Raw genomic sequence first — 22993 nt, forward strand, 5'->3', positions numbered from 1 at the left:
GATTATTGTGATGATAAAATCCATCACAATGAGTGACAAAGTGTTTACTGCGTAACTATATAAAACGTAACAAATCACATTTCATATCGCAGTTTTATTTCATAAAATGTTGAACTAATGACAAATTATGTGATACTGAAAACAAACTTGATCACCCATAAGGAAGCCATGCAAAATCTGTGATCAGGCTAAAGGTTCAGTTACATGGGTTGTATTTTAGGAACAAATTCTGAACATAACAGTCTTCTGTGATCTGAATTTGCGTCACATCTTTATGCCGACACAGTGTTTCATTAGTTCCCGTCGTTCCTGTCTATACGGTTCACTCTTCTGTACAACTTGGATAAGGAGGTGACCATTTCATCATCAGTTCTTGGATCCTGGACTGAAAATAAATTGAAAAATCCAAAATCAACTTGTGACATATGATGCTCACATGGCAATGACTGAAGAGTAATGTGACATCATGTAATCTGAAAGAAGTTTATGATGTTTCAGAAGAATGTATTGCCTTAGCCATACCATAGTTCTGGTAATTAGCCACTAGCTTTCCACCACGGCCACCCAGGTTTGATCCTTGGTCAGATCATGTGTGATTTATAGTGAATGAAACGTTATTGGGGCAGGTTTTCTCCAAGTACTTTGGTCTCCTCTGCCAATTATCATTCCACTAACTGCCCCACACTCATCTATCATCATCACCATCATCCAAGGGCTGGTACAATAGGGCCAGTAGTGGCCAATGTTCCAAGTTAACTCAGTCTCATTCCAACCTACAAACAACAATAGAAAACTAAAAAAAAATAGCGCTGCCCAAATTTTCAGATCCAGTGAGTAAGCCAAGAAAACAAGGTGCAAGCAGCAAGTAGACCACTCAACTTACTTCCTGCTTGGCTTATTCTTCGACCCTGAAGATGGAGGCATTACATTCCTCTGATATGTTAGTAGGCTTCCTTCTAAATCCTTTTCAATTTATTGTTCTTCTGTCAGCCCCCACTGGACACTGCACATTCTAGCTACTGACAGTGTTTTAAAAAAGCCCAGAAAAAAATTTCACCTTGCCTTTTTGTCTTTTACTTATGGTTTATTTAACACTGCTCTCAGATCTCATGCTACTATCTTGTTGTAACTTGGTAGGTAGGTACATATGTTTCACACTAGCATACTGCTTCCAGCTTCAGGATATCATAGTTCAGAAAACCACAATTTATTTTTATGTAATATTTAGTGATGACTGCATGAAATGTAAATTTACTTTTTAGTGTAATTGTGAGAAATTATAAAACATGTAGCAAAAGGAGTTACAGATTAAACAGCCCTGCATTAAATATGTTTTGTATTGAACCTTGGTGAAAGTGCAAATATAGTTGACAGTTTTCAAGTCATGAGCTGAAAATATGTATGGATGCACCTAATTAACATTACTCTTAAAATACAGAAGTTTAACATCTAATAACTCAATGGAACTAAGTCTTTCTTGAGAAGCTCAGCTGGAAGATAAATTTTTTCACAACCGAAGGCCCATTACCATATTTACCAGATCCTGTTAAGCACAATAGATCACTGTAGGTCATGGTGCAAGGGCCAAGAAGGCCCACCCCTTATACATTCATTCATACCAAATCCTGTTACTTTGCCCCATACAACATTTTGTAGCATTCTGGTATGTATCAACATAAGGAATAGTTAGCTCCTGGTCCAAGTCCAAGCTACTGGGCCAAATCTTATCAGCTATACATAACTTATTCAGTATATGTGCAGCTACCGTTCATATCTGGAAGCTATCTCCTGTGTCCCTAACTTGTAGATCCAGAATGCCATGGTGATGTGGGACCTAATTAATATTAGGGTTACAACCATTTGAGTTGTAATTATGTTATTTCCTCTAATAACAGCTTAGATCATATCCATTATTTGCCGATTATTTTTAGCACATTGCTCTCAAATATTTGAAATTTGCATCTTTATAAAAGACAAGATACTATGTCACATGTTATAGATATAAAATAGTTTATATATTTTTAAGTTGCTTTTAAGTAACTTCTGTTAAAACAGAATTATGTAAGGAACAGTTTTCTCCAAAATGTCTTGCAGTTTTGCATACTTACTGCAGTATGGAGTTTTGGCCTGAGTAGGCACATAAAAACTGCCTCTGGCAGGAAAGATATCTGTTTCAATACCCATCTCAGTGCAGTTAGCTGCAGTGCATGGTGCTGCCACTGCAGTATTCGCATCACTAGACAGAGAAAGAGGTTGACTGTTAATAGAGTCATGCCATGCTACAATCCTGATCCTTCTGTTATGGCTGTAATATTGTTGATTACTAGAAACATAGCACTCCTGATGTGATGTATTGTTGGTACATGCTGTTTAATTCTACAGGGTTATATTATGTGTTTCTTTTTACCTCACTATTTTAACTAGAAATGTGGCATACTTCAGTTTTTGGTTTCCTAAATTCAAGATTCTGACTAGCATCATTCTTTCCAGGCTTAGAAGGTATTATATTTATGAAAGTGTAAACTGCACACTCTGTTAAATGTTCTGGAACAGTGTATGAAAAAATATGAAGTTACATGTTTCATAAATGTAGAAACATTGGATTCAATTTGTTTTTTTAAACAAAAAATAAGAATTATATATATATATATATATAAACAGAGCCAGGATAGCTCAATCAGTATACCTACAGGCTGGATGGCTAAGGTTCTGTTCCCAATTCTCCTCCATAATATCCAGACCAGTTCTAGGGCCCACCCAGCCTACTATACAATGGATGCCAGGGGCTCTTTTCCTGGAGCTAAAGTGGCAGGGACATGAAACTGACCACTCACCTTCATTTAGTGGCAAGGTCAAAAATGGTGGAGTTGTACCTCCACTCCCCCATATATCTATATCATGTGGTGTTTAATTAATTAAGCACAGGGGCAACAGTTTTTTACCTATAAACTCATTATCTGAGAGTTGAAATCTGTCAGGTACATGACTGCATGCTGCATGAGAAAAACTCTTGTAGAAACCCATTAGTTCTGGAGTGGGAATCATTCTGGGAAACATACTGGATTGATGGGTGACAGATTTTTGGATACAAATACTGTAATGCAATCCAAAATTCAGTTAGCCTCTACTGTAATGGTATCTACATGAGGGAGGCTGAAAATTAGTACTGTTGTTGGCAACTGGGAGAACTACCACATAATGAGTGAGCTACAAAAATGGTAAATTCTCCTTGAAAATGTTGCCAGTTTTATAAGAGTTTCAGATGTTGGATACCAGATAATTGGGAATTTTCTGTTTGTGTGCACATGCATGCATGTAAAGTGTATATAATAATACTGTGTTGTGAATTTGGGAGTTAAAAGAGTAAATAAGGTTTAAATATTGGAAAATAAACTAATTTTTAATCAGAAATGATTCAAAATATTGTAAAAGTATTGTAAAAGCACAATAAGGATCCATACTGAAATTAGATGCAATTCAAGAACTAGGACTAGTATCATTGTACGCCTGATGATAGCCCAATATAAGGGTCAAAACATGTAGCATCAACAGAAAAATAAAACAGATTTTGATATAGTAGTGTCTATTTTGTATTTCAGGAATACTGTTGTGTAGACTGCTCCCATTATATGCACTATATCCTAAAAACATAAGGAAATCGTTTATTACTCTAAATACTTTTCTTTAATCTTTGCATTAGTGCATTTATATTTGAGTCATAATGGACTTTTGGAGGGGTTTTTTTGTTGAAGAAATACATATCAGTAATTCTATACTGATTGATTTCAATAATTTGAATCAGTTGTATTTAAAAGCTACTGGACTTATGTGATTCACTGCATGGATAGTAGTTGTTAAAGTTTTAAATACACGTATTATGTCATGTGAATGGTGATGGCATATAGGAATCGAAAGATAGATATCAAAGATTACTGAAGTCAGATAGTTCAACTTAATTCAGAGAAAATATGTGTACATTATTTAAGTCAGTGAAGTTACACAAGAAATATAATATTTGCATCAGAAGTAATTGAACATTAACAGGAATGAAGTGGGTAAAATCACAGAAACACATTTGGAAAATGTATGCATTTAGAACTTAGCAGACTTCTCCAGCTGTTTTTCTGTAATACAAATAATGACTACTGACAGACATTAAGTCAGCTGCTGCTTTCAGGTGTATTAAGGCACAGTTACCTCTCATTCCTGTCCCAGCGGTGACCCCAGAAGGAGCATTTATCTGACATCTTGAGAGACTCAATGAAGAACATATATGAACGACCATGGCTGCAAATTGATTTCTCTATCCCTGGAACATAGCCATAACATATGCGTGAAATTCTGATTGTATCTGTAATACAGCTTATAAAACAGGCCTGGGAAAAATACAGCATGTCACAAATGGATGCATTTACAACAAACTTTCATGTACGTCTGTTGGTTAAATATAATTTGCTAGAGACGTTTTAGATTAGGTTAAGTATATTTAATTACGTGAGTACTGGACAAGTGGTTTAGTTGATGTAGGCAGCAAAAGCAGAATTGTTATATTTGGTAGGTGGCAACGTGAACAAATGGGGCACTAAATGAAATTTGTTTGACAAGTTTCAGGCAGATCGTTTGTACAGAATTCTACCCAGTTAGGCACATCTTTTTCATATGAATAAAGGCATGCCACAGTTAATAATTGCACTGTATATGGCATACTTACTGCTCTTGATGAAACCAAGGACTGGGAACAGCAATTTGTTCCTTTTCTTGGAGCATCCAGGTTGCTTGGCTCCCCCATTAGGGTAGAAGTCCACATGACCTGTGGACATAATATTATTCTGTCAGAATGGACACATTATAAGAATTTTGCCATAAATCTGATGGTATGCTTAACAGAAGAGCATTGACCTTGGTGTACACACATTCCACAGTGTTAACAATTTCATGGTGCACCATGAACATATATACACACAACTGAGACAGCAACATGTAGCAAGCATTAACACTTGGCACTAACTATTTTGACTGTGTGTGTGTGTATGTTTTTTTATATACTTTTCATAGTCTGTCCAGGCAGATACTGGAGTAATACCTTATATTAGCCCATGGCCACTTCATTGCACATGATTTCCAATTCATTATTCACTAATAATCTTATTTTTAACAGTGTGTACTTTGAGTTAGTGATAAAAGAATCTGTGGCCTATAGTCCACAAGCGAACTATACCAACCGAGGTGTTTGATTTCAATTTCCTGATTCATACACTTCGAGTGAATGATAGTATCATTAAATCAAATCCCCCATACATCTTCATGGCATAGTGCCTAATTTATTAAAACAGTGACAACTTTATCTTCATTATCATGAACTAAAATATAAATGTAACATATACAAAGCAACGCCCTCCTTCATCTAAAGTCTGAAACAGCTGTCAACACACAACTCTTTTCAGATATTTCTTTCATTGGTGGGGCACTGTGTATCAGTTATTCTGAAATGGAAACGACATTACCACCAAAATAGACATGAGTTAAATTACCATTCAACATGACAAAGCTTTAATTTTACTCCATTGAGTATTTGATTTCATTTTGAATTGTATTCATATTTTCAGAACTGTGGGCGACTTTTTCTGAAATCAGGTGGAACTAATATGTGGCAGGTACTTTTACCACTACTACTACTACCACTACCATTACTACTACTACTACCACCACCACCACCACCACCACCACCACTACTACTACTAATGTTTAATTGATTTTGATGATTTGTTCCACAGCCACACATTTAGACTTTTGTTCTGTGGACATTCTGTGTATTTTTGAGTAGTTAGTTATAATTTGTAGTAATTTTTTTTTATCGTTGTTTTGTGCTTAATTGGTTAGATAGAGTTTCTGTGCAATGCATTATTAAGTGCTTATATTCAAGATTCCCTGTTCCGGTTGTGTAAATCTCAGGCTGGGAAAGTGGAGCTTCAGGCAAATGATAGCTTGAAACATAATATTCATCTTTGTATGTGACAAAAAATAAATGTACACAGGAAGCAGTATTACTGGATGGCAAGGATTCGAAGACAAGTGAGCATGCAGCTTTTTCTAGTGATCATCAGCTTGGAGTAATGGAGATTTCATTAAATATTCTTTCTGTGACAAGACATGAACTAGACTGTATGGAATTGATGATTGTGTATTTTTACCAACAGTTTATTTATTGAAATATGTTTCCATCTGGTTTTAGTTTTGGCTTTCTCAGATAGATTGATACTCTGCATAACTTTGAGCCACCTAAACATTTACCACATGAAATGAAAGGCAGTCATTAAAAAAATTATTGCAGCTGTATTCAGAGTGCTCCACATTCATGACCTAATTGGTTTCTGGAGAGCCACTGTAAGTCAAACCAATACTTCCCATAAGCACAATGTTATAACTTGCAGGTCCATTCCAGGAAACCCATTAAATACCATAAAATTATTAAAAATGACTAAAAAATGAATGAAGACTAAGTAAAACACAAATTATTTGCCTTTACAGGTATTTATTGTTAAATGAAAATGCACATTCTATGCAAAAATAAATTAAAACATTTTAAAAAATCATATAAAATTTCAGTTCTTTTCTGTTACATAATTTATAATTTGTGGAGTGGGAAGGTTATTGGACAAAACCAGTAGAGAATAATTCGGCATGGTCATAAAAGTGGACTGCTGATATAAGTTACATTTTTTTTCAGGGTAATTCTGGCATTAAAAAATGGTCATAAATGTGGGAGGTCATAAGATCGGGGTCAACTGTACATCCATAAGTAGAATATATCATCTCACCTATGGGTTGAGGTAGCCCAAGTCCCACTTTCAGAAGTACCCTCCCATTTGTGTGGATTACATCAATGAAGTCTGCATCACTTGGATCTAGTCTTATGTCAGGGCTGTCAGTTTGGAAGCAGGGCTGTGCAGGGTCGAGTCCTAGGACAGATAATTAAATTATATGCAATGTCCCACACGTCATAAAAAAGTACACTCTTTCAGCATTCATGGTTATAAAACACAAGTATTCCTTCTGGAATTTGAACTTAGAGAGTGACTTAACACTTTCACTGCATATTATTTTCTCACCATTTTCACAGCAGAGTGAATGTAGCTGAATGACATGGTGAAAGGAGAAGATTATTTCTTGATGTGAACTAAAGACAAATATCACATTATACAGTAATGGATGCCTGATCGACTTCAGTCGAATTTGCAGCAATAGGATTAAGAAAATCACATTTTGAAAATATCTGCATGGAGCTTGAGGTTTTCACAGTAGTCCATATTTACTGTGTTGTCTTCTAGGTTTCACACTGGATTAAAATGTTGAAAACTGCTAACATTTTTAAGGAAATTTCTGCCTCCACAGTCTTTGACTGTGAAGAAGGAAGCAGTAAGTTCCCCGAATATATTTGTAAGATTTGCTGCTTTAGCATGATGTGATACCCAGAGACAATGGCTATATGTGTTGTTACCAATAAACGTTTTGTTATTTGTCTGCTTCCTTATTTTGCTATTAATTTTTCTTCTTACACTTTATATGTAGTGAATATCTGGTGATCATTTATGACAGTTGCTGCTTTTGCATGTACCCAAAGTAAATATTTAGAGGGATATTTAATCTTTCTGTCATCAGGAGTTGGTAAACATTATTGGCAACATCATCTAACTGAGCTAACCTGTGATCCTGGCAACTCCTCCAAGATGAGCAGCAATGTAGGAGCAGATGTGGGCTCCCAGGCTGTGGCCTATCAGGTGGATACTCTTGTTCTTCAAGCCCATCTTCATCATCTTTTCAATTAGTCTAAAATTATATTTTAAAATTGTCATATTTTTTAGGTTAGATTTATGTGGAAAATGAGATGCATATGGTGAAAATCTTTATGGAAAGAGTCTCTTGGTGGAGGAAGGCCTAGATGGAAGCTTATATACTAATAGAATCACTGAGTTTTTGGACTTTTTCCATTATTTGGAATTCTATATAATAGAGGACACTCTAGTCAATATAGGACACAACGTTTCGTAAACTGGATCTGTTTCCATCTTCAGGTGAGAAAGGAAGACACCTACTCAGTTGGGTCCAGTGATTGAGATTAGCTCTTTCTAAGGGGAAGACGGAAACAGATCCAGTTTCCGAAACATCGTGTCCTCTATTAATTAGAGTGTCCTCAATTACCTAGAATTCCGGACAATGGGAAAAGTCCAGAAACCCAGTAATTCTGTGTGTCATCCACCATCGTCAGAACCCTTTAGAATCTAATTATATACTAATGTTGGATTTGAGGTTCTCATGGAATTGACCATGAAGTGTACTGCCTTCTGGAATGTGATGCCATATAGTCTGATTGAAGTTACCAGCTTGGTGCTTCCTGGGTTTACTCTTTAACCCTAAAGACGAAGGCATTCCCCAAAACAACTAGTAAACTTCTATCAAACTACATGACATTACATCCCTGAATGTAGTATTCTTATGTAAAAAGTTGATGGCAGGTTCGTAAATGAGAAGCGTAATAGAAGTAGCAACTACACCTAAAAATATGCAATCCTATTATTATGTTGGTAAAAGGTAAAAGTCAAAGCTGTTCCTGTAACAAGCCATGGAGGCCCATAGGGTTGTGAGACGTCGGCTTCTCATTATGCAATTTTCATCATTCTTTTGTTACTGAATCTCCCTCACATTCAAGTTGCACAGTGGATATAGTTATAGTTTTATATATTTTTCTTCTAATTCTGTTGTAGGTGATAAAATGGAGTATATTCTTTTGAACTCTCTGTGCAATTTTCAGAATCACTCACTTGGTAACCTCTGCTCCAGTGACCCTGGTATTTGCCACTGCTCGCCAGTACATCCAACTGCCACCTCCACCACTCCAGTCCACTGCAATCACATTGGCATCAACCTGCACAGAGGAAATTACGGTAATCAAATATCTGCAGTTTAGTGAATAAATGGAGAATTCACAAATATCAAAAGTAGTGGGAACATTCCAAGCCTCTAGGAAAGGCAGGCACACTCTGAAAAAAGAGGGATTCTTTGCTGTATACATACCATTATTTTCCTAAAGGTAACAATTACGCAGTTTTATTTAGGGATATGGTCTGCATAAATCACTGAAATTTAACAAAAATTTTAAATGATGCAGCAGCTCATAAATATCGAATATGAATAAAGTCCATCCAACCTTTCAGATGTTAGTGAGGTGTCCATCCATACATACAAACATAAGGATAGATAGATGGCATACCAAAAACCACTTTCTCTTAATCAAAGGGCTGAAAACATATAAGTCCGTCAAAATCTTGATGTCGATTAATACATATTTACTCCAGGATTACTGTCAGTGTCATTGTTGACTGATAGTGTTAAGGGAGCGCTGATACGTGTGCTGAACCATTGTGGAGTAAAGGGCAAAAGATTGCCTGAAATTTATTACATCATCTGGATTCTGACACTGTAGTCTCATGTACCCTGAAGATGAAGGCAGCTGGTTCCTTTGAAACGTTGGTAATCAGACACAAGATTACATGGTGTCACAAAACAGAAGACCATAACCAAAATACCAGAAATCTCATACATGGTTTAAAGCAGCATGTGGCACATAGTGTGCCAAACTGAGTTGCCTAAAAGGAATTGGAAGACTCTTCAAACACTTCAATCTCGTAATAGACAGAAATATGCAAATGTTCCATGCAGGAGTATTCACAGACCAGAACTAGGGAACTGTTGTGTTTAAATAGGAACAAGTGTAAGACTTGTAACAGGTGTGTTAACAGGACACTGAAGTTGTAAGAAGCCCCCATTTGCAGTAACTTGAACAAAGAGGAAACACACAACAATCTTTTGCCAACCATGGGTTAAGTTCCTGTAAAATACCATGGTTTTCAAGACCAAGGCCTTATGTGAAATCGGGGATTAAGGGAACTGTGGCTGCTTTTATCACTCATCAAAACCAAACTAAGTTGCTTCTTCCTTCACCCAACCCAATAAATGCATAATAAGATACTGAAATGTAATAGTATACAAAAAGGTGAGCTAGAAACTTGTTCAGGATGCCATTACAGCAGTGTCTTCAGCAAATGAATTTCTCTTTGCATGAAGGCCTCTGGTTTTTCCAAATTGTACATGATGAAATATCACTGATACATAAAACCACATAAGTACGGTTGCAACATCAGATGCAAATGCATTGGAATGCTCTAGAGCACAACTCATCACAGTGCAAGGACAGTTGACATTTACTCTTCTTTATCTAAGTGGAACCAGTTTCTCTCCTCTCCCTTATAAATTAGGACCGCTACTCTTCCTGGCTTAATGACATTTGGAGGGACACTGACTCAAATAGACGGTTATTCGCAGATGACTACATAATATATAGGACAATATTGGATAGTAGTGACATTGGCAAGTTGCAGATGGAGCTAAATAAGTTAGGGGAACGAAATGAAGATAAATCCAGATAAGAGAAAAACGGTAAGTTTCACGAGAGCTAGGGTGAAGGATCGTCTGACGTATTATTTTGGGGACCAACTAATTTTGGAGGTAAATAGCTTTAAGTACCTAGGAGCTATCTAAGATGGGCAGATCATGTAAACTATACACTACGAAAAGCATGGAAGTCTCTTCATTTAATAATGTGTATTTTGAAACAGGGCAATAATAACACGAAATGCCTAGCTTATACGTCATTAGTGAGACCGATAGTTGAATATGGTTAGGTATGCTGGGACCCATACAGAGAATGAGAGGTTAGAGCTTTAAATCGGGTACTCAGAAGAGCAGCTAAATTTGCCATTCCTACAGATGAATCTGGCTGAGAGACTCTGGCACAGCGTAGACTGATAGCCCATTTGTGCGCCCTTTACAAGGCATACAGCAGGAGACCAGCTTGGAAAGCGATAGGGGATAGCCTGCTTAAACCATGCTACCTGAGTAGGGAAGATCATATTTGGAAAGTCAGAAGCAGGAAACAAAGGACTGATGTTGGCAAATATTCCTTTGTAAATAGGACCATAAAGGATTGGAACAGTTTACCTGGAGGCATACTAGCATCTTTCCCCCATAAACTAAACACTTTTAGAAAGAGGATTATGAAAGCTGTTGCAAGTACAGAGGCCTTAGGCGGAGTTGATTGAAACAAGTGAAGTAATGTGAAGTGTCCTTGTTCGAGTGCAGTGAAACGAACACAAGCATATGCCCTTTTATAACTTTATATGTTTGGATTTGCACTGTGTGTACCTTGTTTATTGTATGTATTTTGTTTTTTATTGTTCCCTTATGTTATAGTCTTTCCTTATCTGTATCAGTGTAAGTTCTACTGCCACCAGGTGAACACCCAATTGCAGTAAAATAATAATTAATTGTATAGAAGTAATAGGTATGAAGGTGAGGTTTGTTCCAATTCCATGATGTTCCTACTAACTGGTTCAAAAGTTATGAGGGATAGCATAATTTATGAGAACCAAGTATCTGCACCCACCATGTTCAGCATGGCGTCTGATAAGTTCCTGACCCACTGCATTTCTCCATTGGACATGAACCCGTGTACAATGAACACGGTCTTGCTGCGCCTGGGGTCGAAGTCTGTTGAGTTAAAGTTGAATTCTGGGTCCTGCTTTATCTCCACCGTGTCACGATGCTTCCTGTAACAGTAAAACGGGGGGGGGGATGCTGAAGACATCTCAGACTTTAGGCTGCCCTACTGTATTTGCTGAAATTTAGACACGTTAAAAGTGTGTACGTCTCATGGTTGTTTGAACTGTTACTGCTGCACAGTAACCTGAAGATCTGACCGCCACCACCACGACAGCTTCAAAACAGCTCATGTAGGGATCTCACAGGGATCTTTTCTTTGCATCGTTTTAATACAGTTTCTTAAATCTTAATTTAAAATCTGAAGTAAATGTAGTATTATGTCGAATCTGACCAACTGTAACAAGGAAAGAAAATGTTTCCCAGTAACGTTGTAGTTTGCATGTATGTAGTCCTGAACATTCGTGTATTTTCTTAACAATCGCCTGGTGATGGCCTGTCTAGGCTGAAACATGTGTATTGATAAATGAACAATGAAAAGAGGGATGTTGCTAGCAACGATAAGGGGATATACATACAGACACAGAGACCGATGGGAGGGGTTTATGAAGTACATTGCTGAGATAGGCTTAGGTGCCATGATGTACATGCCAAGTTTCATAAAGATTGGTTCAGCCATTTACGAGTAAAAGTCAATTGTGGGGGGCGGGGGATTCACGAACACACACGCAGCCTGGTGATTTCACATGCATACTTTTCATGTTTAAAAATAAGCTAAGAATATTTATTTGTGTGATTGTTTTTTTTTTTCTCCCCCCCACAAGGATATTTAACTTATTCAATGATGCTGCTTTAACTCCAGATGTTGTATAGTATAGAATGAGAAGTCAAAGTATTTATGAATGCTGAGCTGGGAAATATTTGCGAGAAAGCGGGTGCAGCTTCAACATTCGCCTGATGGATTGGCCCAGATCCAAGTGTGGTGCTTTCTGTCACCATTGAGCGAAACTGCGACGAATCGGAATTCAATGGCGAATTCTGCTATCCAGAACGTTTGGATCTTGCAGTTGTATTTCTTCGTTATTTTCTGTCACATAAGACAGCACAGCAATTTAGATTCATTCAGACAAGAAAACGTTTGCACCGGGCAGGGTTGTGTTTAGAAGGGCAGTATATTACTGGTTGAACACTCCATGAAATGTTAGGAGCGGCATCATAAAGTGTTATGTTGACATAATTTAGTTTTAAAATAACAATTTGTGACGAAAAAGTTAGCATTCATGTCAGTTTTATGTTGAACCTATATGATAAATTGAATTTTTCCTACAGAGCGCGCAAAATCGCTGCAGCCATAGTATCAGTGAATAAAGCAGATATCAGGAGTCCACGTGACTTTGGTTAGAAATCGGCGAATACTGCCTCTCCCCCTTTCGTTTATATAACTTCTGGTAGAACTGTAATAATTTGAAAGTTTACCCAGAATGTAAGATATGTAATATTGCTGCTGCCTGATACTAATAATTTAAACAACTTACTACGTTCACAATCTGTAATCGTACAAAATGGAGGCACAGTACTCGCTACAGAGATTTAGAAATTGCCTGATGATTCACACTTGTATAATAGAAAAATTGACATCAGAGTTGAATACGTTATTCTCTTCTTATTTGTACTCTTACAATTAGACTATTTGTGGATCTACACATTCACTCCCCCATACGTCTTCATGGCGTAGTACTAAATTAGTTAAGCACATTTACCATTTTTATTCTTACAATTAGACTATTATGCTTGCCTGCGTGTTTGCATTCAAGTTATTTCAAATCTTTCAAGAAACTCGATTTTGAGTTAGTGTTGGCGTTTACCATAGTCGTTGATATCACATTAGTGTAATTAGTGAACAGACCCATACAGTAGTCATTAAAGCGTCTAGCCTACGGGCTGGGCTACCAGAGTTCAGTTCCCGTCAAGGATTTTTTTCTATTCATCTCCACACTGGGTCTAGGGCCCACCCAGCCTCCTGCTCTATGAATACAAGGGCATCTTTCCCCGAATGTAAAATAGCGGATATGTGAGCGCCATCTAGTACCGAGGTTAAGAGTTAATGAAGTCATACCTTCACTCCCCCATACATGTTCATGACGTGGTATTTACTGAGCACAGAAGAAACCTCGCCCTTTAAATCAGAAATATGTAGAATTACGGACAGACTGTGCCTTCAAGCAGTAGACCGGAAGTACTTACCTTGTAGACAAGAAGTAACGTGTGTTAACGGTCTCCTTTCTGTCCGTTCTGAACAGGAATCTTAATGCTTTAGAAATCGGCGTCGGTAAGCCGTAACAGTCCACAGCTTCCGGAACTTCGGCTCTGGTCCCTATAGTTTCTTCTTCTTCTTCAAAAATAGTGTCGTCTAGTTGGTCCGTTTCCTTCACAATTTCGTCGAGCAAATTGTGCCACATAGCGGCTTCCTGTTCGTCCATCGGGGCGTCTAGAACACGGATGACCGTATGTAGATAGAGATAAATGTGCGTAGACATGCAGCTAAATAGATCGTATTAAATAATAATTAATGAGTCAAGAAAGAAAAGGTAAAGAAGATTAAAATAATGTGGTATGGGGCACATTTGACTGTCTGTCATAAATCGAAGTTCGAACCTGAATCCTCCAAGTCGTCATCGTCCCCGGTTTCCATGTGCTGCGGGTCCTGGGGGGCGGTGGACGTCTGCTTGGGCAGTTGGAGCCCTTTCATGAGTTCTGAAGAGACCTTCGTAAGAAGCCGTCCTGCACCGACATCGACCCCACCGATTTCGAACTGGAGGCCAAGCGGTAGCTCCGTCAGTAGGGTCAGTAGGGTGAGCAACCTCCACGCAGTGGTAGCCATCTGAAGCAAAGACAAACAACAGCTGCACAGTCCATTGGAGATTAGAGGTGTAGGCAAACAAGGTGGCGGCGTGGGCACATTCCCTGGAAATGCGCTAGGTTGCATTGCGTCCCCAAAGTTACCGCGAAATGCGTTAGACTAGGGTCAATGGATTTAAGTAAAAACAAAAAAAAAAAACAGGGCACACATATAAATTTTTACATATGACGCTCATTGGCCACACATTTCCATCTCATATTGAAGGAATTGGTTACCCTCTTGGGCAGATGTTTTGAACTTCTGGAACGAACGAATCTCTTGCAGTAATTCTGGGTTCTGGTCGACTCAGCCCCTAACAGAAAAGAGTACCAGGGATCTTCCTGGGGGTTAAAGGGCGGCCGGCGAGTAAGGCTGACAAAATTACCGCCATCTGTGAGCCGATAGCCCAGAAAATGTGGGAGCCTCGACGTCTCACAACCCTATGGGACTTCACGGCCTGTCACAAGGATAGTTTTACCTTCTTTCTTTTTTTTTTACTCTATTTTTCTAAATAAAACAGAAATGTGTGAGTTGTTTATTGTTATAATAACCTTCAAAGCCTGATAATAGCTTTGCGGTAAGAAAGCATTCATCTCACCTGTTTTTAATTTTGTTTACTAAAATATCAAGTTCTTCTGTTACTTCACACCTTGAAATGCTGTCAGTTCCAATTTTTTATAACAGCGTGGCAAATTTTCAGTTGACTCTGAAAGAAATAAAGCGAAGCAATGAACTCGGATCATTAAAGTACCTGCAATTCCGCGCGAGGCCGCCTAGGCACGACGACGTAATGCACTGCGCATGCGAGTCAACACATGACGCACACGACTGACTCAACCAAGTACCATTTTCAAAATGGATAAGACAATGTCATTTCGAACTAACTTGGTTCTGTTGGGAAGGGGGGATGACTATGTGGCGTTCCATTTAATCTCTGTCGGGACAACGGGACGATTTCATTAAAAACGGAACGTCTAGTTACCATTTCAGACCAATAGGATTTGTAACAATCGATCACAGTGGCGGTGCGGTCTAAGGCATGAACCGTCTTCTCCCGCTTGAACCCTGGGATCGTCAGCTCGAATTCCACTCGAGGCATGGATGTCTGTGTGCGTGTATTCTGTGTTTGTGTTGTTCTTTGTGTAGATAGCGCCCTTGCGACGGGCTGATCCCCCGTCCAAGGAGTCCTACCGACTGTGTAAGAAACTTTAAAAGCCGCCAAGGCCCAGAAGGGCTGCAGAGCCATAGATACCCGTAGATAGACAGACAGATAGGATTTATAACAAAAACTACACGTTTTGAAAAAAAATTGGAAACTAGCAATTAGCTTGCCATGCAAGTGAGAGCTCACAAACTCCTGACTGAATGGATGAAACTTGGGATGGCAGACCTAAATTTTGTCGGATCATTCTTATTTTGGTTCAATTTAAAGCCTATTTTACTTCATGGCATAAATGGTCATTCTGTGTGTTTTTTGCCAAACAATGAAATTTCTGCTATAGGACTTAGCATTTGTAAGTTTCATTTCTAATTAATTTTTAAGGCCAGCATTAGAATCTGCATACATTTTGAGTGTTTCTCCGAGTATGAGAGAAAAATGACAGTAACAGAAATTGTACTGATCCATAAAATGAGCATAATACATATGTAATACTTGCATAAAACTGGGCATTTTCGAAAAGATTTCTAGCAGATCAATACCAAAAATACATATTACGTGTACAGCGCCGAATCTGTTATTCAATTCCTGCTGCCTACACACAGAACAACACAAACGCACAGATATCCACGCCTTGATCCCAGCGTTTGAGCGAGCGAAGACAATTCATACCTTAGACCGTGCGGCCTCTGTGATCGGCTCTCGTATACATACATGAACATAGGAAGAAGAGCACAATTCGATCGCTTACGCTAGGAACAAAACCACTGTAATACAATATCAGCACAGTGCATGCTGCAAAACCCTGAACGTAAGTTTTTATGGCTTGTTTTACGACCCTCTCAGTATCAGGACTGCACAACGTTGAGTGGTAGGTAGAGTGGCGAAGTATTAGCTGGAAACTTCAGAAGGAAGGTATCGTGACCTGATCAAGGCACTGAGGGATAAGACGAAACAGCCAGTGTCCCGGCCGGAATACAAATCTAGAGCTGTACCGCTACACTAGCCAACTCGGTGGAATATAACTTGCTATGATGTCACGTGTAAGTTTTATGTGTTTCTCGTTACAGATGCGCCTTCACATTACGTAAAGGTAAAGTTGTCCTTGTGCTTAATTAGTTAAGCACTAGCCAGAAGCCATACTGGGGTTTGCAGGTATAGCTCCGCCTTTCAAGACCTCAACACGAGATGGAGATGAGTGTTCAGCTTCACTTCCCTGCCGCTTTACCCCGGGGAAAGAGCCACTAGTACCCACTGGGTAGGAGGCTGGGTGGGCTCTAGAGTCGTTCTGGACGCTGTGGAGAAGAGAAAAATCTTGCACTGCTGAAAATCGAAACCTGGCCGCCCAGCCCGCAGCCCGTCGCTATACCGACAGAGCTATCCTGACTCTTCCATTACGTAAATTTCGAAGAATTCATTACCGTTTTTTTCTTTTGTTACAGGAATTGCACAAGCTCTTAGCGGAATGCTTTTTGTTCTCTCCTCCTGTCACAGCACAGCGCAATCCAGTTTCTCTTCATTCCACGATAATAACTTCTGAAGTATACGTTCTTGTATGTGTGTTACTTCCACACAGCAGAGTCTTCATGATAACTGAATAGTGGCTCAGCTAGTCAAGAAGTTCCCTGATTTTTGTGAAAACCGAGGCTTCATTACAGTGACCCCTGGCCTGATCCAGATTAGTCTAGCCTACTTTATTTTTGATTAGTTTAAGTACACCATCCTCCTGGGTGCTGGGATAGCTCAGTCGGTATAGCGAATGACTACGGGCTGGAGGACGGAGGAGTCGGAGTTCGAGTGCAGGTGGAGCAAGAATTTTCACTTCTTCATGTCGTCCAGACCGGCTCTGGGTTCCACCCACCCTCCTATATAATGGGTACCGAGGACCCTTAATAGAGGGTAAAGCGGCCGAGGCGTGAAGCTGACCACTCACCACTAACCAGTACCGAGGTCAAGAAAATGTGGTTCTATCGTACATCCACCCCCCATACGCCTTTATGGCGTAGTGCATAATTAGTTAAACACAGGGACAACTTTATCTTTTTTTACCTTTACACCGTCAGCCTATCTGCGGTTTATACAACGTCAGTAAATAACCTATTATTTGTTTTTATTGCTAGTGGGGTGGGACTAAGTCCCTTGTACTGAGGACACTTCTGGCATATTGTACCAGCCCCAGATGATAGGTGAGGGTGATTGTGGAGCAAATGAAGATTGGCAGGGGAAACCGAAGTACTAGGAGGAAACCTGCCCCAGCGCCACTTTGTCCACCATAAATCCCATTTGATCAGACCCCGAGATCGAACCCGGGCCGCCGCGGTGGGAAGCCAGCGACTAACCGCTTGAGCTATGGCGCGGCCAAAGTTAACATTTGAATACATCTTCTTTACTCGCACTACAAACATGTGTAAGTCTTGGCCTCCTGCATAGTTTCGTAACAGCAAATTTCTCCGGGGTGGAGTCGTTAGCCCCTCGCCCAACCCCCAACATGGAGGACCAGGGACTTCACTTCTTCTGACCCATACCCTATGACCTGTCTTGCATGGGTGGCTTTACCAGGTGAATACACTCCCGCCAGCATAACTTTCTGGGTCATTTGGGCGCCGAAGTCTCCATGATAAGACGATAGCCCTGAAGGAAATGCTTAATTCTTTCATTGCTTATATATCATTTGAGGTTCTCGTGGCGCTGAGTGCTAAGATTGAAGCCTTCTTGGGTGTGATGTCGTGTAGTTTGGTAGGTCAGTATCAACGTTTCGGTGGAAACTGCTTCCCTTCTCTTTGGTTTGCTTACTTGCGCCTCTTCACATGCTAGAAGACAGTAATGTCTATAATTCTTTGTCTTTGGTGAACAGTATTCGAACCAGAAGTCCTTTATAAGCTTTTAAAAAGGCAGAACTAGCCATGCAACATTCCTTTTTTCCCCAGCGTGCCACAAGTATTTCTCTTTGTTCTCGCTTTTTGCGTCGTCAGATTTGTTACACAACGTTTCGAGTCACTCAGTACAAAGTGTAACCTTTTGAATGGCTGAACCAATCTTTATGAAACTTGGTATGTATATCATGGCACCTAAGCCCATATCAGCGGCGTACTTCATAAATCCCTCCCATCAGTCTGTGTGCCTGTATGTGTACCCCCTATCGTTGCTAAGCAACGGTTCGGTCAAGACATTACCGCGGCAACGAATGTATACGTAATAATGGAAGAATTGTCGGGCGCGTCGTTTTCTATGCGGTCCGTGTCGTATCAAGAAAAATATGAGATTTTATTGCTAGTGGGGGGGGGGCTATGTCCCTTGTACTGCGGTCATTTCTGGCCTATTGTACCAGCCCCAGATGATAGGTGAGGGTGATTTTGGAGCAATTGGTGGAATGAAGATTGGCAGGGGAAACCGAAGTACTCGAAGAAAACCTGCCCCAGCGCCACTTTGTCCACCACAAATTCCACTTGACCAGACCCGGGATCGAACCCGGGCCGCCGCGGTGGAAAGCCAGCGACTAACCGCTTGAGCTATGGTGCGGCCTTTTTTTTTACGTGTTGCTGTTTTCAATTAGGGTCCAAAAGCAGTATTAGATGGTGACAACGATGAAATTTCTTGAACTACAATACCCATCGACCCCTCAGCGAATATGCTGTACCAACAAGCTTGACCAACCCGAAAATAGTACATAGTGCTTATATTTGCAAACACGGGCATTTACCCGTCTCTTTGTATGTGGCCAGGGATCTGTGTGTGGGAGCCAGACAGGCCGTCATCTTTACTGCGACTACCTCCCTGACCTCCCTGACAGTGCAGTGTGGAAACTTTTCCAAGGACATATGCTGCGCAACTGTACACTGAACAATTCGCAATACGCACTGCAGTTTGTCAACAGATGTAAACAATTATAACAAAAAGCAATGCGGTTGTACGCCAGAGAAGACTCGGGCAATAAATCAAATGAGTGTTTCTTTTCTGACTATGGTCTTGAGTTTACAAGTCACTTGGAAAAGTCTTGTTCCAGGAAAACAGGCTTGTCATTGATTAAAATATTGCAGGCTCAGTAAATCATTCTGGATCAAGAATTACAACTATTTGAAGAAGGTGCTTTGGCATATAGCTGGAAGCCGGAATAATTTAGCCAGAAGAAATTGTCCGCTTCTAGGTAACAGCTAAATAAACAAGCATTGATGGGCAACGAATAAATATGCAAAAATAGAGCTACTGGTGGCGGCTATTTCTATGCGGTCCATGCCGAGATTATATAACGAGGCTACAAGCGGGGTAGATGGATACAGGCAACAAGCAGAAGTCATACAAAATCATGATAACAGAAATGTTTCTCAATACTGGACAAGGCGAATCCCGACATATAAAGTATAAAAGGCTTAAATTTGGCGGCGGTCAAGCATACGACCGTTCAAGTGACTAGACTGCCGTTGTAGCGTAAGCTACTAAAATAGGACATAATCTGATGTACTGAGCCTGGACAAACAGGGGCCCTGTATATATTTTATACACATTTATTAACATGTTTAACACGTAAAATTTAAATATCATTTACATTATGACAAATGACTTACTACTGCAGACAATGACTCTTACAAGAGACTGGCCTGTCCTCTCCTCAGAGAGGGCGCTCCAAAATAGCAAGACTGTAACGGTCAGACTAAGAAATATCTGGTCATGAACCCCAGATGGGTCTCGACATCAAGACTGACTGACTGACTCACTGACTGACCGTCAGCTGCAATGTGACTTTGACTTTGACTTGAGTAGACGGATATTCCCGCGTGAAGGCGGGGTCGATTACCCCCGAGTTGTAGGAAGCGTCGAAAAGAGAAATCTCGAATCTGAGACAGTAAAATATGGTCGCGAGTCTCACGGGACTTGAACCCGAGAATGACTGCTTTGGCAAGGGCCAGCAGTAGTTGAAGAGGACAGACCAGTCCTCTCGTCAGAGACACCGCCCCACATCAACAAACCTGCAAGTGTCTAGCAGTTATAAGGATCTGGTCTTAAGTCCCAGATGGATGCTTTATTCCAAGACAGACTGGCAGGCTGACCGTCAGTCGTGTAGACGGTCAGACATAGAAATAGGCCCCCTGATGCTCATCTTACATTGAATGGACGGTATATCTCCTTTGTCAATCATGTAAAATATCTCGGTGTAATATTCGATAAGAGGATTACATGGAGACTGCACATAGAATTGATTGAAGCCAAGGCCTTCGAAACATTTATTAGCGACTACTCCCTATTCATCAGCGAACGTTTAAGCGCCAACATTAAACTAACCCTCCATAAGGCACTGATGAGGTCAGTAATGCCTTACGCTTGTCCCGCCTGGGAATTAGCGGCATGCAGCATCTGCAAAAGAAGGTTCTGCGCTCCATTGGAAATTTTCCAGGGCACACACCGGTCCGCGATTTGCACACGGCTTTCAATCTTCCTTATGAATACGATTATATAACAAAATTGTGCAGGCAACAAGCAGAAGTCATCCAAAATTATGATAATGTACATGTTCGCGGTATCGGACAAGGTGAAGCCAGACATAAAAATATCAGAGACTTAAACTTGGTTGTGGTCAAGCTTACGACCGTTCAACTGACTAATGTGCCGTTGTAGCATAAGACACGTAAGATGGGCATGATCTGCTCTGTAAAGAATTTACTGACAGAAGACTTGTGTATAGTACAAAAGGAATAATTTTTTAATAACATGCTATATGTGTGATATGTACACTTGACGAAAGGCCGAGCATACTCATAAGAGACAAACCCATCTTCTCGTCAGAGAGGATGTTACACAGGAATATTACCGCAAGAGTTCAAATTAAAGAAAAAAAATCTCTGGTCGTGAGTCTCAAGGGGCTTGGCGCCAAGATGAACTGATTGGCAGTAAACCGCCAGTCGTAAAGTAACTTTGACTTTGACTTTATAGACGGCCAATCGCCGTCATGAATTAGTTGCCGCTATGAGTTAGTCATAGCCAGTGAGTGGCCAGTTGAAGACTAGTTATGAGACAGCCGCCAGTCGGTAAGGACGTAAGCAGAAGATTTGTTAGGACCCTTAACCAGGCAACGGCTACTGAAAACAAGAAGGCTTAGCGTGTGAAGTAGTAAGAAGTAGAGTGCGCGATTTAGTGAGACCGTTTAAGTACTTGTATTCAAACCCCGTGTCTAATCACTAACATGCGACAGCATCACGCTAAGGGGACGTGAGCAGTTGTATGTTAAGACTTAATGTCTTATTTTATAGCCGCCATTAAACTTTAAAGCATATATGAAACCTCCGATAAAACGCTTGTACAATGTGAGCTCTGTAATCGCGTCATTCAAATCTTGAAGAAAACACAGTGGAGTGATGCAAGCCTACTGTGGCGGAGAAATTACATGCTACTCGTATTCTCCAAGTACGCTCTTTGCTATTTTGAATACCTCATTTGTTCTGACATTTATTTATTAAGGGTATAATATGGATATACCGAAGCTAATCGGGAACCGAATATCTCAGTCGGTACAGAGACGGATACGGGCAGGATGGCCGGGGTTCGATTCCCAACAGGGCCAAAAAAATTGTATCTACTCCACAGCGTTCAGACCAGGTATGGGGCCCATCCAGCCTCCTACCCAATGGGTACCGGTGGAAAACGGCCGGGGAGTAGAGCTGACTACTCATTTCCATATTGTGCCGAAATTTTAAAAGATGGAGCTATACTTCCACTCCCCCATATGCCTTCACGGCATAGTGCTTAATTCATTAAGCACAGGAACAGCTTTGCCTTTTACCTTATTCCAAAGCTAATGCCGATTGCACAAGGTCCGAACTTATTTCCCCCTACATTTCGTTGTATACTTGTCATATCGAAAAAATGTTGGAACCGTGTTAGCACAGTCGTTATAAAGATTTGGCAACGGGCTGGACGCCCGGTCAAGATTACATTCGGTACAGGGGCGAGAGCTTTCTCTGCTCCTCACAGCGCCCACACAGACTCTGGAGCCCCCCTAATCTCCTACTGAATGGATAACAGGAGTTCCTTTCCTGGGGCTAAAGCGACCGCGACGTGAAGCTGACCACTCACCTCCTCCCATTAAAGAGGTTAAGAATGCGTAGAGCTATACCTCCACTCCCCCACATGTCTTCATAGTATGGTGCTTAATTGAACGGGTGATCAAATTACCTTTGTTCTAATAAAAGTTGCACTTAATGAAATTAATTTATCCCATGTAGGCCTCGTACCTTTAGTACGATGATCCGTTTTGTGAGAAATGTTCGGCACAGACTACGGACTTCACGACGGGAATTCAATTCCCGGAAGAAGCAAGAGATTTTTTTTACTCCGTAACATCCAGACTGGCCCTGGGACCCACCCAGCTTCCTATACAATGGACACTGTGG

General features: G+C 40.3%; 1 protein-coding gene across 2 annotated transcripts in view; it reads right to left on the bottom strand.

Moving 5' to 3' along the window:
• Positions 1 to 74: 74 nt before the first annotated feature.
• LOC111867741 (pancreatic triacylglycerol lipase) overlaps positions 75 to 22993 on the bottom strand; it is a 25607-nt gene continuing 2688 nt past the window's right edge. The window contains exons 2-12 of one of the 2 annotated variants that reach the window (XM_023857855.2): positions 15051 to 15158; positions 14209 to 14434; positions 13798 to 14041; positions 11501 to 11663; positions 8820 to 8923; positions 7703 to 7827; positions 6819 to 6959; positions 4712 to 4810; positions 4198 to 4309; positions 2109 to 2236; positions 75 to 385 (exon numbers count right to left, since the gene is read on the bottom strand). In XM_023857855.2, coding sequence (XP_023713623.1) covers positions 294 to 385; positions 2109 to 2236; positions 4198 to 4309; positions 4712 to 4810; positions 6819 to 6959; positions 7703 to 7827; positions 8820 to 8923; positions 11501 to 11663; positions 13798 to 14041; positions 14209 to 14434 — 1434 coding nt within the window. In that variant the 5' untranslated portion in view covers positions 15051 to 15158 and the 3' untranslated portion in view covers positions 75 to 293. The remainder of the gene's footprint in view (positions 386 to 2108; positions 2237 to 4197; positions 4310 to 4711; positions 4811 to 6818; positions 6960 to 7702; positions 7828 to 8819; positions 8924 to 11500; positions 11664 to 13797; positions 14042 to 14208; positions 14435 to 15050; positions 15159 to 22993) is intronic. The other variant, XM_023857854.2, reaches the window with a different exon arrangement.

Source organism: Cryptotermes secundus, unplaced genomic scaffold, assembly GCF_002891405.2.
Source record: "Cryptotermes secundus unplaced genomic scaffold, Csec_1.0 scaffold80, whole genome shotgun sequence".
Classification (NCBI taxonomy): Eukaryota; Metazoa; Arthropoda; class Insecta; order Blattodea; family Kalotermitidae; genus Cryptotermes; species Cryptotermes secundus.